The sequence below is a fragment of the Oncorhynchus keta genome, chromosome 25, assembly GCF_023373465.1.
Source record: "Oncorhynchus keta strain PuntledgeMale-10-30-2019 chromosome 25, Oket_V2, whole genome shotgun sequence".
Taxonomy (NCBI): Eukaryota; Metazoa; Chordata; class Actinopteri; order Salmoniformes; family Salmonidae; genus Oncorhynchus; species Oncorhynchus keta.
The window spans coordinates 21,927,113-21,940,855 of record NC_068445.1 but is presented as its reverse complement, the minus strand read 5'-3'; the positions used below and the strand labels follow the sequence as shown (position 1 = coordinate 21,940,855).

Here is a 13,743-nt window from a genome sequence, read left to right as displayed (position 1 = left end):
CTCAGATCAAACTGAAATCAGTCAGGGTGGTGAGTGAGTGCTCTCCGTCAGAAAGTCTTTATTTTAACACAGGTCAGGAAATAGCATGCAGTCATACATACTAGGCTAATCTCGAAGTACCCCTTCTTACATAGACTACATCGCCTTGAGAACACGAATATTGCCTGCCCCCAGCCAACCCCACACCCCCTCAGTCTCTGGTTGACTCTTCATAGACCAGCGCAGCATCCAGGGGCGGAGTCTTCATGTTGTAGCATCCTATGGCCGCCTTACTTACCACTGGACACAAGTCCTGCTCACACCACCTGTAACACACACATTTACTGCTAGAACTATTAGCCTACAAGTAGTAAGGACTAGGGCAGGGCTCTCCAACCCTGTTCCTGGAGAACTACAGTCCTGTAGGTTTTCGCTCCAACCCTAATCTAGCTCATCCGATTCTAATAATTAGCTGGAGTGAAAACCTAGAGGGTAGCTTTCCAGGAACAGGGTTGGAGAGCCCTGGACTATGGACTAGTGGTGGGGACGGATGTGTGTTTACCGCAAAGCAGCATAGGCATCAGAGTGAGAGGCTCCCTCCCATGAGGCGTGGTCAATGAGCAGAGCCCCTGAAACACACACACACACACAGATGGGGTCACAATGCATCCTCAGGACAAGCCAACTCTGGCAATGGTTAACTGATAAAGGTGATGGGCTATACAGTAAGTGCTACTCCTGTTATGCAATGTTAAGTCAAAAATTGAATTGTATTTGTCACGTGTAGAAAACAACAGGTGTAAACTTTACCGTGAAATGCTTGCTTACGGGCCCTTCACAATGATGTAGAGTAAAAAATATCAAATAAAGTGTGTAGTACCCATATAAATGCGTGCCAAACTGTATGCCAGGTCTCGTGCTGCCAGCTCCATAAAGCCAGGTGGTGTGAGAGCAGCGGCCTGCAGGAACTCTCTCAGACCAGAGAGAGCGCTGTCTACTGATCTCACAGCCACAGACAGGGAGGGGAGGGAGGCTGCTGCTAGCAGGGACTGGGGGGTGAGTGGGAGGGAGAGACACAGGGGGATAAAGTCAGAATTTGTATAGCAATCAACAGAGGTTGTAGGGTCTTTTTCATTTTTTAATAGTAACAGTCTTTCATGCCTGCCATTCAATGTTGGTCCAAGGAGGATGATGCTAGATAAAGGCTGTGGAAACTAACTAAATATCCCAAATATGATCTTAACTGTCTAAGTCTATCAACAAAAACTAAGCTCAGTAAAAATATATACAGTACCAGTCAAAAGTTTGGATACACCTACTCATTTAAGAGTTTCTTTACTTTTACTATTTCCTACATAGAATAATAGTGAAGACATCAAAACTATGAAATAACACATATGGAATCATGTAGTAACCAAAAAAAGTGTTAAACAGTTTGGGCTACACACTAACATGTTGGTGGTTCTGCTCTAGGATGTCGACAGGCCTGAAGGTCCCCAGTACCAGTTGGGAAAATGAATGGAAGTATATATGGAGACTGTTTAGTGCCAAAAATAAATGGTTCAATACATGTTTCCAGATCTTTCTTATATCTCTCAGATATAGGACAGACACTTCAGAACAAACTTCCTTTTGATATCTGTTATTCCATGTAGTGAATCTGTTATTCAATGCTTTTGTATGGGCTAACAGCAGTAAGGCCAAATAAAAATGTTCGTCATATAATTATATATTTTTTATACTTCAATAGGTCTTAAAATTCAAAATCAAATAGCTAAATGATCCTTGGTATGACCTTCTTAAAACAATTCCATATAGCTTAGACCTTCTTAAAACAACCCCCGGCTTAGACAAGGCTTAGTCAGTAGAGGGTTAAGGGACCCTGACCTGAGTGTGTGTGAAGTAGGCCTGCAGTACGAGGCCTGAGCTCCGAGAGACGCAGCGCAGAACATCAAGAGACAGAACATTAGTGGTCCCCTCCCAGATACTCAACACCTAGAAATAGAGAGTGAGAGAAAAGAGGTACTGTCAGGGCTGGATTACCGAATAGGAGCGAAGGGCATGTGACCTGGGCAGGGCTCTAAAATGATTACTGTGCGACTAGGAAAAATATTTAAATTATAAGGCTACGCTGTACCGTTGTTAACGAGTGCACGAGAGGAAAAAGTGTGCAGATTTGATAGCGTCATGGTTGCACCATGACTACAGTGAAAACAGTTTGCTTGTAGCCCAACCAGGTGAAAAGATCTGACCCATATTACCTGCATTGCCGGGACCGCATTTTACATTCATAAACCATGTTGTGGGCAGTTCAAAAACGACTTGTGCGTGGTTAACCATTTGTTTACACTTTGTTGAGTCAGGTTATCTCAAAGGGTTAGCTAGCTAACAACCTGTTAACTTTGCCAGTATATCCAAACATTTTGGGGCACAAAAAGAAAAGGGATAGCTTCTTTAGGGGATCAATGAGCATAGCAATGAATGAATGACAGGTCTCTTGTATGTCGTCCTCATCATAAACCTGACTTTTTTAAAGAGACAGTGTACAATTTTCTATGTACTCCATATCATTAGGAAAACAGTGCTTTTACACAATGTAGACACCTAATATTCCACAAATGACTTTAATTTCAATGACAGGTATTCGTATCAACATCTTAGCTTAACTAATGTCTTTATAGTGTTAAATATGAGTTTATCGGGCACAACATGTGCTTCAAAAGTAGACTGAATTCATATAATTCCAATATAGGATATATCTCAATCAATTCTTTTAAATCATATTTTCTGGGGCTCCTACATTTTATGTGGTGAGCACCAATTGGGAGCACCAGTGCTACCAATGAAACATTTTAATTTAGAGCCCTGGCCCTGGGGCCCCCGACTTCCATGGGGCCCCCAAACAAAAATATGTTTTTTTGGGGGGTTGGTTGTGTATGATAGAAACATGTGTAGAGTTGCAGGAAATTCACTTTCAAACTGCACAATTTTCTCTCAGCCTCATGGCACAAGGTGAACAATGGCATGAGATGAGCTACAAAACAATAGCGTTTTTCTCTCTGACCCATATGGCAAAAAGTGTTGAATTGCAGACAATTTGCACCCTGGAGGTCGGGGCCCCAAATGCAGTAGTCTGGCCCTGGGTACTGTTGCACTTCAACTATTGCCACTGTTGTTGTTGAGTAACAGACTGAAAGTAACAAACTACTTCATCCATTAACAGCAACATAACTTTGCTCCATTACGTAACACAAAGTAAGTCTGTGTACATCATGTGACTACCTACCTGAGCATCTCTGAGCATTGCAGGTAGTCCCGTGTCCTCGATGTAGCCCTGCCCCCCGAAACTCTCCAGCCCCTCGGAAATCACGGCAACCGCCTGAGACACACAGGGATGGCACACACACACACCCCCCCTGCATCACCTCACACACATCTCTAATGCCTTTCCTGACCTGTTCACCAGATGTGCTACCTGTCCCAGACCTATTATTTGACCATGCTGGTCATTTATGAACATTTGAACATCTTGGCCATGTTCTGTTATAATCTCCACCCGGCACAGCCAGAAGAGGACTGGCCACCCCACATAGCCTGGTTCCTCTCTAGGTTTCTTCCTAGGTTTTGGCCTTTCTAGGGTGTTTTTCCTAGCCAACATGCTTCAACACCTGCATTGCTTGCTGTTTGGGGTTTTAGGCTGGGTTTCTGTACAGCACTTTGAGATATCAGCTGATGTACAAAGGGCTATATAAATAAATTTGATTTGATTTATACAACGACAAAAATGATTAAATACACACACCAGTTTTCCACTGCCATCTGCCAGTATTAACCGATGTCTATGTTCTGATTTCTGGTGTAATGTTATTGGCTACCTGCTTGTCGACAAAAACAGAGTGTGTGTGTGTGTGTATACCTGTTTGCCAGTGTAGAGTTTAGCCACAGGTGTGAGCAGGCGAAGGAGGTGAGTCTCCAGCTGAGAGGTGTGGCCTGTCTCCTCTCGGCCAATCAGACGACAGACCTCCATCACCAGCAGGAACGCTCCTCGAGTCTCCACCTATAAGAGGAAGGTATTGAGGGGAGGGAGGGAAGAAGAGAGAAAGAGAGCTGAGGTGTGTGAAGACAAGTGGTAGGTTTAGGGGATATAGTAGGGTATTCTATTTTACAACTTTATTTTCAGCTGACCTCCATCCTAGCGAGGGTCTGCATGTGAAGGGGATGGTCTCTTAGGAGCTTCCCAAAGGTAGAGCGACGTGTGGCGTAGTCACGAGCCAGCTGGAGTACCCTGCACACACACACACCATCAATACACACTCTTGACCGCCAGTACGGCAGTGGGTAGTAGTGAATAGATGTCCTACCTCCTCATACCAGCCACAGCAGACACGCTGTTATGGATACGAGTCACAGTCAGCATGTTGGCTATACACGCCACACCTCTCCCCTCTTCTGACAGCTGAGAAAGAAGGGAGGAATGTTAGTGTGTGTGAGAGAGGGAGAGAGAGAAAGAGAGGGAGAGAGAGATTGAGAGAGAGAGAGAATCTGACCCTGTGAGCAGGCAGGCCGTCCAGCAGCAGCTCGGCAGTGGGCATCTGTCTGGTTCCCAGTTTGTCCTTCAGTCTTTGGACTTCGATGCCCTGTACCATCCCCTGCTCATCACGCACTGCAGCATAGAACATAGACAGACCTCTACTACCCTGACACACGCACGCACGCACGCACGCACGCACGCACGCACACACACACACACACACACACACACACACACACACACACACACACCAGTTAGGAGGAGGAAAACAGACATGTGTGTGGGGGGGGGGGGTAAGGAGGTCAAGTAAGAGGCGAGGGGTCAAGGATCTGGTGTTAGTGTGAGCGGAAGAATAAGGAGTAAAGAATTGAAAAAATGAGGACTGATGAACATTGAGTGGTACCGATGTGGTCTGTCCATCTATGTCTGTGACCCTGGCCAGTGTGAGAGTCATGTCTGCATCTGTAGCCGAGGTGAACCACTTGAAACCTGACAGTCTGTATGTACCATCACTCTGAGGCAACGCTACGGTCTCTGTACCATTGCCTAGACACACACACGTGCACACACACAAGTATCATTATCATCAGTTGTCATGGAACCTATCATCATCTAATACAGTCTATGTAACCAACCAGAGAGAATACAGACACACTGACCTACGTCAGATCCGCCCCTCCGTTCAGTCATCCACTGTCCAGACGTCCAGAAGTGCTCAGGGTCACGAGAGGTCAGGCGGCTGAAGGCGTCCGCTACTGGCCAAGACACACCCAGAGACTAGGCATGCACACACAGACACGCAGACAAGTTCATGAATCAGAATATCACAAGTTGTAGTGGTTTTGTGTTTGTAACACAAATCAACAATTCCAACATGAGCAGTGATAACCATTAAAGTTAATTCAGACAGACAGACAGACACACACAAACATACACACACCTGTATAACCTTGGCAGCTCCATCAGTCATAGCCAGAGGACAGGTGTAGAGACCAGAGGAGGGAGAGTACAGATACAGCTTACACATCTGGTACACACGACTGGAACACACACACACACACACACACACTTTATATTAGTACTAAGCTCAGCAAAAAAAGAAAAGTTCCTTTTTCAGGACCCTGTCTTTCAAAGATAATTCGTAAAAATCCAAATAACTTCACATATCTTCAATGTAAAGGATTTAAACACTGTTTCCCATGCTTGTTCAACGAACCATAAACAATTAATGAACATGCACCTGGGGAACGGTTGTTAAGACACTAACAGATTACAGACGGTAGGCAATTAAGGTCACAGTTATGAAAACATAGGACACTAAAGAGGCCTTTCTACTGACTCTGAAAAACACCAAAAGAAAGATGCACAGGGTCCCTGCTCATCTGTGTGAACGTGCCTTAGGCATGCTGCAAGGAGGCATGAGGACTGCAGATGTGGCCAGGGCAATAAATTGCAAAGTCCGTATTGTGAGACGCCTAACAAGGTGCTACAGGGAGACAGGACGGGCAGATGACCGTCCTCGCAGTGGCAGACCACGTGTAAAAACACCTGCACAGGATCGGTGCATCCGAATGTCACACCTGCGGGACAGGTACAGGATGGCAACAACAACTGCCCGAGTTACACCAGGAACGCACAATCCCTCCATCAGTGCTCAGACTGTCCGCAATAGGGTGAGAGAGGCTGGACTGAGGGCTTGTAGGCCTGTTGTAAGGCAGGTCCTCACCAGACATCACCGGCAACAATGTCGCCTATGGGCACAAACACACCATTGCTGACCAGACAGGACTGGCAAAAAGTGCTCTTCACTGATGAGTCACGGTTTTGTCTCACCAGGGGTGATGGTCGGATTTGCGTTTATCATCGAAGGAATGAGCGTTACACCAAGGCCTATACTCTGGAGTGGGATCGAATTGGAGGTGGAAGGTCCGTCATGGTCTGGGGCGGTGTGTCACAGCATCATCGGACTGAGCTTGCTGTCATTGCAGGTAATCTCAATGCTGTGCGTTACAGGGAAGACATCCTCATCCCTCATGTGGTACCCTTCCTGCAGGCTCATCCTGACATGACCCTCCAGCATGACAATGGCACAAGCCATACTGCTCATTCTGTGTGTGATTTCCTGCAAGACAGGAATGTCAGTGTTCTGCCATGGCCAGTGAAGAGCCCGGATCTCAATCCCATTGAGCATGTCTGGGACCGGATGGTGAGGGCTAGGGCAATTCCCCCCAGAAATGTTTGGGAACTTGCAGGTGCCTTGGTGGAAGAGTGGGGTAACATCTCACAGCAAGAACTGGCAAATCTGGTGCAGTCCATGAGGAGGAGATGCAATGCAGTACTTAATGCAGCTGGTGGCCACACCAGATACTGTAACTTTTTATTTTTATTTTGACCCACCCCCCTTTGTTCAGGGACACATTATTCCATTTCTGTTAGTCACATGTCTGTGGAACTTGATCAGTTTATGTCTCAGTTGTTGAATCTTGTTATGTTCATACAAATATTTGCACATGTTAAGTTTGCTGAAAATAAATGCAGTTGACAGTGAGAGGACGTTTATTTTTTTGCTGGGTTTATATTTAACCTTAGCTGACACATACTATTGGTGTATCAAATTCTAATAATGTCAAGTCACAAAATGCCAATTAGTTGTTTCTGAGATTGTCACTTGTGATGTTTTTATGTTTGCTGTGTGTTTGTCAGGTTAGTGTATATGTATAGGGTTTAGGTAAGGATTCATCGTGTGTTTGTCAGGTTAGTGTTTATGTATTAGGGTTTAGGTAAGGATTCAGTGTGTATGGGTCAGGTGTGTGTGTGTCTACCACCTCCACTCCCCGTAGCTCCTCTCGTATCCGATGGCAACCAGCCCTTCCTGTGCTGATAGGTCCTTCATACGTTGCCAGGCAGGGGAAGTGACAATGCGGTCAACACGGCAACCCCAGGGGTCATAGGTCATCAACCGAGGGGGTGTGACCTCACACTCCCGACCCCACCCATCCACCTCGCGCACCAATCGCTCCCCAAACACACGCAGGTCGGAATACACTGCCTGGGAACACACACACCATCATCATCATCATCATCGTAGGTGACTAACAGATAAAGCATCATCGTCATAGTTTCAATCCATTCTGAAACATTATGTTATACACAGTACACACACACCTCACTGGGCAGGTGTCTCCTCAGGTATCCCTGTAGCAGAGCGTCCTCCAGGAAGGGGTTCTTCAGCATTGGCCTCTCCTGGAAGAACCCTCCAATCCCAGCCCGGAAGAACTCTGCCTGCCCCTCTGCTCCGGGGACATCTTGGGGAGGCCGAACCAGGACCTTCTGAACCATGCTCACAGAACTGCTGCATGACAGCGGCCGATACAATCCCGTACACACCCGGTAACTGTGTCTAGTGACCTGTCGGTTCACAGCCATCATCCAGGAGCTCAGATGTCAGGCCACTGGCCTGAATATGATACAATGTAAACTGATTTTTTCAAAAGAACAGCTGCATTTCTTTAGTTACATTTAAAGGCCTACTTCTTGATTTGAAAAATAACAAACACCAGCCGTCACTTCTATAAAGCTACATTATAAGGGACATTCAACAAGAATCAATTGATTTTTATATATATCTATATAATTAATTTCAATTATCATAAATACCTGTAAATATCAGTGGGCCTTTAATAAGAAATCACACGTATTTGCGGTAGGAAATATTATGGACTGCAGCTTTAATAATAGTCTACAAAAACGAATGAATGAAATTAAAAGTCAACACCTCTCATGTCATGTGTGGTCAAAAATTATTTCAACATTTAGTTTAGTAATTCGAATAAAAAAAGATAAAAAAAAACATTATGCAATGCCAACGTGTGACTCAAAAGTGTGTCAAAGTTCAGGCACTGTAGCAACGGAGCAATCTTTGCTGCACGGTAGTCTACCAATGGTTGTCAAACGTTTACAAAATATGTGGTTAGAAAAGCTTGAAGGAAAACGAATAAATATGCCTTACTTAACAATCCCTTCTGCAATTTTGTTTTTACACACCGTTCAGGCTTCAACGAATCCCCTTCTACTTTTCTTCAAAATAAAGGAGCAACCTCTGGTCTCGTTAATAGTCTATCAACCTTCAAAATAAAAGTCTGGAACATCAAACTAGACAGCTGCTTTTCAGAAGATATACAAAGCTTCTACAATGAAATAAATGACAACCCTATAGTAAAGATTTAAAACTCTCAGTTCAAAAACATAATATTCAGTGCAATACAAAGAATAACCACAAACCAATAACCATGCAGGCATGTGTGACCAACTCAGTGGCCTTGTGGTTAGTGTCTACCCTGAGATTGGGAGGTTGTGTGCTTGATCCCTGGCCGAGTCATACCAAAGACTGTTAAAATGAGAAAAATTTGATATATATATATATATATTTTTGTTTATAAATTCGGGGGTAAGGCCCTGTGATAGACCAGTGTCCTGGGAGTGTACTTGTACATCAAGCTGCCTTACACTATAGGAACAGGAGATAGGCTCCTGCCCTATGAGCTTACTATGCATGTGTGGTACATTATGTTGAATCCTGTGTGATATTTGTAGTAGATTTACCAACTAACCATGCATGTGTGGTACATAATCACCGCCTGGTACGGCAACTGCTCCGCTCACAACCGTAAGGCTCTCCAGAGGGTAGTGAGGTCTGCACAACGCATCACCGGGGGCAAACCACCTGCTCTTCAGGACATCTACACCACCCAATGTCACAGGAAGGTCGTAAAGATCATCAAGGACAACAACCACCCGAGCCACTGCCTGTTCACCCCGCTATCATCCAGAAGGCGAGGTCAGTACAGGTACATCAAAGCAGGGAGACTGAAAAACAGCTTCTATCTCAAGGCCATCAGACTGTTAAACAGCCACCACTAACATTGAGTGGCTGCTTCCAACACAGTGACTCAACTCCAGCCACTTTAATAATGGGAATTGATGTAAAATATATCACTAGCCACTTTAAACAATGCTACTTAATATAATGTTTACATACCCTACATTACTCATCTCATATGTATATACTGTACTCTATCATCTACTGCATCTTTATGTAATACATATATCACTAGCCACTTTAAACTATGCCACTTTGTTTACATACCCTACATTACTCATCTCATATGTATATACTGTACTCTATCATCTACTGCATCTTTATGTAATACATATATCACTAGCCACTTTAAACTATGCCACTTTGTTTACATACCCTACATTACTCATCTCATATGTACAGTGGGGCAAAAAAGTATTTAGTCAGCCACCAATTGTGCAAGTTCTCCCACTGAAAAAGATGAGGCCTGTAATTTATCATAGGTACACTTCAACTATGACAGACAAAATGAGAAGAAAAAAAATCCAGAAAATCACATTGTAGGATTTTTTTGTAGAATTTATTTGCAAATTATGGTGGAAAATAAGTATTTGGTCAATAACAAAAGTTTATCTCAATACATTGTTATATACTCTTTGTTGGCAATGACAGAGGTCAAATGTTTTCTGTAAGTCTTCACAAGGTTTTCACACACTGTTGCTGGTATTTTGGCCCATTCCTCCATGCAGATCTCCTCTAGAGCAGTGATGTTTTGGGGCTGTTGCTGGGCGACACAGACTTTCAACTCCCTCCAAAGATTTTCTATGGGGTTGAGATCTGGAGACTGGCTAGGCCACTCCAGGACCTTGAAATGCTTCTTACGAAGCCACTCCTTCGTTGCCCGGGCGGTGTGTTTGGGATCATTGTCATGCTGAAAGACCCAGCCACATTTAATCTTCAATGCCCTTGCTGATGGAAGGAGGTTTTCACTCAAAATCTCACGATATATTGCCCCATTCATTCTTTCCTTTACATGGATCAGTCGTCCTGGTCCCTTTGCAGAAAAACAGCCCCAAAGCATGATGTTTCCACCCCCATGCTTCACAGTAGGTATGGTGTTCTTTGCATGCAACTCAGCATTCTTTGTCCTCCAAACACGACGAGTTGAGTTTTTACCAAAAAGTTCTATTTGGTTTCATCAGACCATATGGCATTCTCCCAATCTTCTTATGGATCATCCAAATGCTCTCTTGGAAACTTCAAATCAAATCAAATGTATTTATATAGCCCTTCGTACATCAGCTGATATCTCAAAGTGCTGTACAGAAACCCAGCCTAAAACCCCAAACAGCAAGCATTGCAGGTGTAGAAGCACGGTGGCTAGGAAAAACTCCCTAGAAAGGCCAAAACCTAGGAAGAAACCTAGAGAGGAACCAGGCTATGTGGGGTGGCCAGTCCTCTTCTGGCTGTGCCGGGTGGAGATTATAACAGAACATGGCCAAGATGTTCAAATGTTCATAAATGACCAGCATGGTCGAATAATAACAAGGCAGAACAGTTGAAACTGGAGCAGCAGCATGGCCAGGTGGACTGGGGACAGCAAGGAGTCATCATGTCAGGTAGTCCTGGGGCACGGTCCTAGGGCTCAGGTCCTCCGAGAGAGAGAAAGAAAGAAAGAGAGAATTAGAGAGAGCATATGTGGGGTGGCCCGTCCTCTTCTGGCTGTGCCGGGTGGAGATTATAACAGAACATGGCCAAGATGTTCAAATGTTCATAAATGACCAGCATGACGGGCCTGGACATATACTGGCTTAAGCAGGGGGACACATCTGGCACTGCAGGATTTGAGTCCCTGGCAGCGTAGTGTGTTACTGATGGTAGGCTTTGTTACTTTGGTCCCAGCTCTCTGCAGGTCATTCACTAGGTCCCCCCGTGTGGTTCTGGGATTTTTGCTTGTGATCATTTTGACCCCACAGGGTGATATCCTGCATGGAGCCCCAGATCGAGGGAGATTATCAGTGGTCTTGTATGTCTTCCATTTCCTAATAATTGCTCCCACAGTTGATTTCTTCAAACCAAGCTGCTTACCTATTGCAGATTCAGTCTTCCCAGCCTGGTGCAGGCCTACAGTTTTGTTTCTGGTGTCCTTTGACAGCTCTTTGGTCTTGGCCATAGTGGAGTTTGGAGTGTGACTATTTGAGGTTGTGGACAGGTGTCTTTTATACTGAAAACAAGTTCAAACAGGTGCCATTAATACAGGTAACGAGTGGAGGACAGAGGAGCCTCTTAAAGAAGAAGTTACAGGTCTGTGAGGGAGAAATCTTGCTTGTTTGTAGGTGACCAAATACTTATTTTCCACCATAGTTTGCAAATAAATTCATTACAATGTGATTTTCTGGATTTTTTTTCTCATTTTGTCTGTCATAGTTGAAATGTACCTATGATGAAAATTACAAGCCTCATCTTTTTAAGGGAGAGAACTTGCACAATTGGTGGCTGACTAAATACTTTTTTGCCCCACTGTATATACTGTACTCGATACCAGCTACTGTATCTTGCCTCTGCAGTTCTGTACCATCACTCATTCATAAATCTTTATGTACATATTCTTTATCCCTTTACACTTGTGTGTATAAGGTAGTAGTTTTGGAATTGTTAGGTTAGATTACTTGTTGGTTATTACTGCATTGTCGGAACTAGAAGCACAAGCATTTCGCTACACTCGCATTAACATCTGCTAACAATGTGTATGTGACAAATAAATTTGATTACTTGTAAATATGCCTTTGTGTAGTTGTTTGGGAACCAAATTGATTATTTCTCCATATAGAGGTAACAAATACTGCATTTTTCCCCTCAATGAGGACACACCAGACAAAATAACGTTCACCTTTTAATAAAATGTTTCCTTTCACATGTTAAAAATACTTATTAGAAGAAACATGACCACTGAGTAATATGAACAAAGAACTATAAACTCAGAATCCAGATAATAACTGAGAACTAAATGAAAACAGTGAACCGTTGGGTCACAATGGCAAGAGGAAACAATTGGGACATAATACGGTTGTACTGAGGAAACGTTATAGATAGTCGTACTGATAAAACCCAGTAAGTACTTCAGTCTTGAGGGCGTTGGGAGAACCAAACACCCTCAATAAGCTGGCTGGTAAATCTGACGACTACACTGTCAGAATAGGATAGTGAGGGGAGAGAGAGGAGGACAGGGTGGGGAGAGAGAGGACAGGGTGGGAGAGAGGAGGGAAGGGTGGGAGAGAGGAGGGTAGGATGGGAGAGAGGGAAGGGTGGGAGAGAGGAGGGAAGGGTGGGAGAAAGGATGGAAGGGAGAGAGGGTAGGATGGGGAGAGAGGAGGGTAGGATGGGAGAGAGGGTAGGAGAAAGTAGGTTGAAAGCCACTAGGCAACACTGATTTGATTTATCAACACTGGGACAATGGATGAGACTTAATGCTTTAACATGCTTTAAAAGGCTCGACCAGAGTGATTGCAGCTAACATCAAATACGGGATTCAATGGAACTGGATTTGCATCTGACTGACTGGTGGTAATAAAGGGGTTGTGGGTCAGGATTAGAGGTCAGGACGTTATCAGATTATTGGTTTATGATTAATTTAATATCTCTCCACCTGATCACAGATCAATATGGAGAATACAGACAGTCTTCTGAAATCACAGAAACGCCTGTCATGTACATCATAGGAACTTTGATCGGGGATGCTTGGTGCCCTACTCAGACTGGCGTGTGTGTGTGTGTGTGCGCAGAATCTGATTACCACCTACAGATTGATGACAGTTCAGTTCTACAGTCAATCAGGACTGGTTGGCTTAACCTACAGTAGCTTAACATATCTTGTATATAACATACATTGTTGATATATAAAAGGACTAAATAAAAATACACGTCCATTATGAGAACATGCTAATGCTTACTAAATAGGAACAGAAAGAGAAACAGAAAAACATATACTGCAGTTTTATAAAAACAAACTCAGGGACCAAACAGCAACAGCACCAGTTCAGGCAGCAGCTGCCTCTCCTCTCCTCCATCTGCAGATCTACCAGAAGACGGAGTAGACTGTGTAGAGCGGGGCAAGCAGGCCTCATGGAGGGAGTTATGGGTAAAGGGCGTCTGTAGAGGAGCTACAGTACACATTGGGAAGGCCGGACGGACCAGAGTTCTGAGAATCAGATGGGGCGGTGCTGTCTGAGTCAGGCACCGGGTGGAGAGACCTCTCTAGTCCCCCTTGGTCAGCAGGTCTTCTATGTAGGCATCCAGTTCATCGTCTGTGTTTATGTCAATGTCCTGCAGAAGGGAAGGAGAGACATTAGTATTCAGTGTGTGTGTTACCTCGTAT

General features: G+C 44.3%; 2 protein-coding genes across 8 annotated transcripts in view; both read right to left on the bottom strand.

The window, feature by feature from the left end:
- Positions 1–27: 27 nt before the first annotated feature.
- Positions 28–8,628, bottom strand: LOC118358420 (acyl-CoA dehydrogenase family member 11-like). 4 transcript variants are annotated; one of them, XM_035736238.2, is made up of 16 exons: positions 8,520–8,573; positions 8,168–8,249; positions 7,676–7,967; positions 7,336–7,559; positions 5,451–5,550; positions 5,170–5,287; positions 4,914–5,056; positions 4,527–4,676; positions 4,341–4,435; positions 4,165–4,264; positions 3,896–4,036; positions 3,266–3,358; positions 1,867–1,974; positions 860–1,028; positions 542–608; positions 28–305 (listed from the first exon to the last, which is right to left on the bottom strand). In XM_035736238.2, the coding sequence occupies exons 3-16, from the start codon at positions 7,937–7,939 to the stop codon at positions 191–193; spliced, it is 1,887 nt and encodes a 628-aa protein (XP_035592131.1). In that variant the 5' UTR covers positions 7,940–7,967; positions 8,168–8,249; positions 8,520–8,573; the 3' UTR covers positions 28–190. The 4 variants fall into 4 exon arrangements, with proteins under 4 accessions (XP_035592131.1, XP_035592128.1, XP_035592130.1 ...); XM_035736235.2 differs by lacking the exon at positions 8,168–8,249 and having other exon boundaries at positions 8,520–8,628; XM_035736237.2 differs by lacking the exon at positions 8,168–8,249 and having other exon boundaries at positions 8,555–8,628.
- A 3,620-nt stretch (positions 8,629–12,248) lies between these two features.
- Positions 12,249–13,743, bottom strand: part of morc2 (MORC family CW-type zinc finger 2) — a 30,064-nt gene continuing 28,569 nt past the window's right edge. For all 4 annotated transcript variants that reach the window (XM_052478873.1, XM_052478872.1, XM_052478871.1 and 1 more), the window contains one exon: positions 12,249–13,691. In XM_052478873.1, the coding sequence (XP_052334833.1) occupies positions 13,623–13,691 (69 nt within the window). In that variant the 3' untranslated portion in view covers positions 12,249–13,622. The remainder of the gene's footprint in view (positions 13,692–13,743) is intronic.

What these genes read in the sequence shown, in the direction of transcription:
- LOC118358420 (XM_035736235.2), bottom strand. Translation starts at nt 7,939, where the DNA reads ATGATGGCTGTGAACCGACAGGTCACTAGACACAGTTACCGGGTGTGT. An exon ending in AACTCTACACTGGCAAACAG is followed by an intron (nt 3,359 to 3,895) that starts GTATACACACAC and finishes TGTGTGTCTCAG; the next exon opens with GCGGTTGCCGTGATTTCCGA. An exon ending in GATGCCTATGCTGCTTTGCG is followed by an intron (nt 306 to 541) that starts GTAAACACACAT and finishes TGTGTGTTACAG; the next exon opens with GTGGTGTGAGCAGGACTTGT.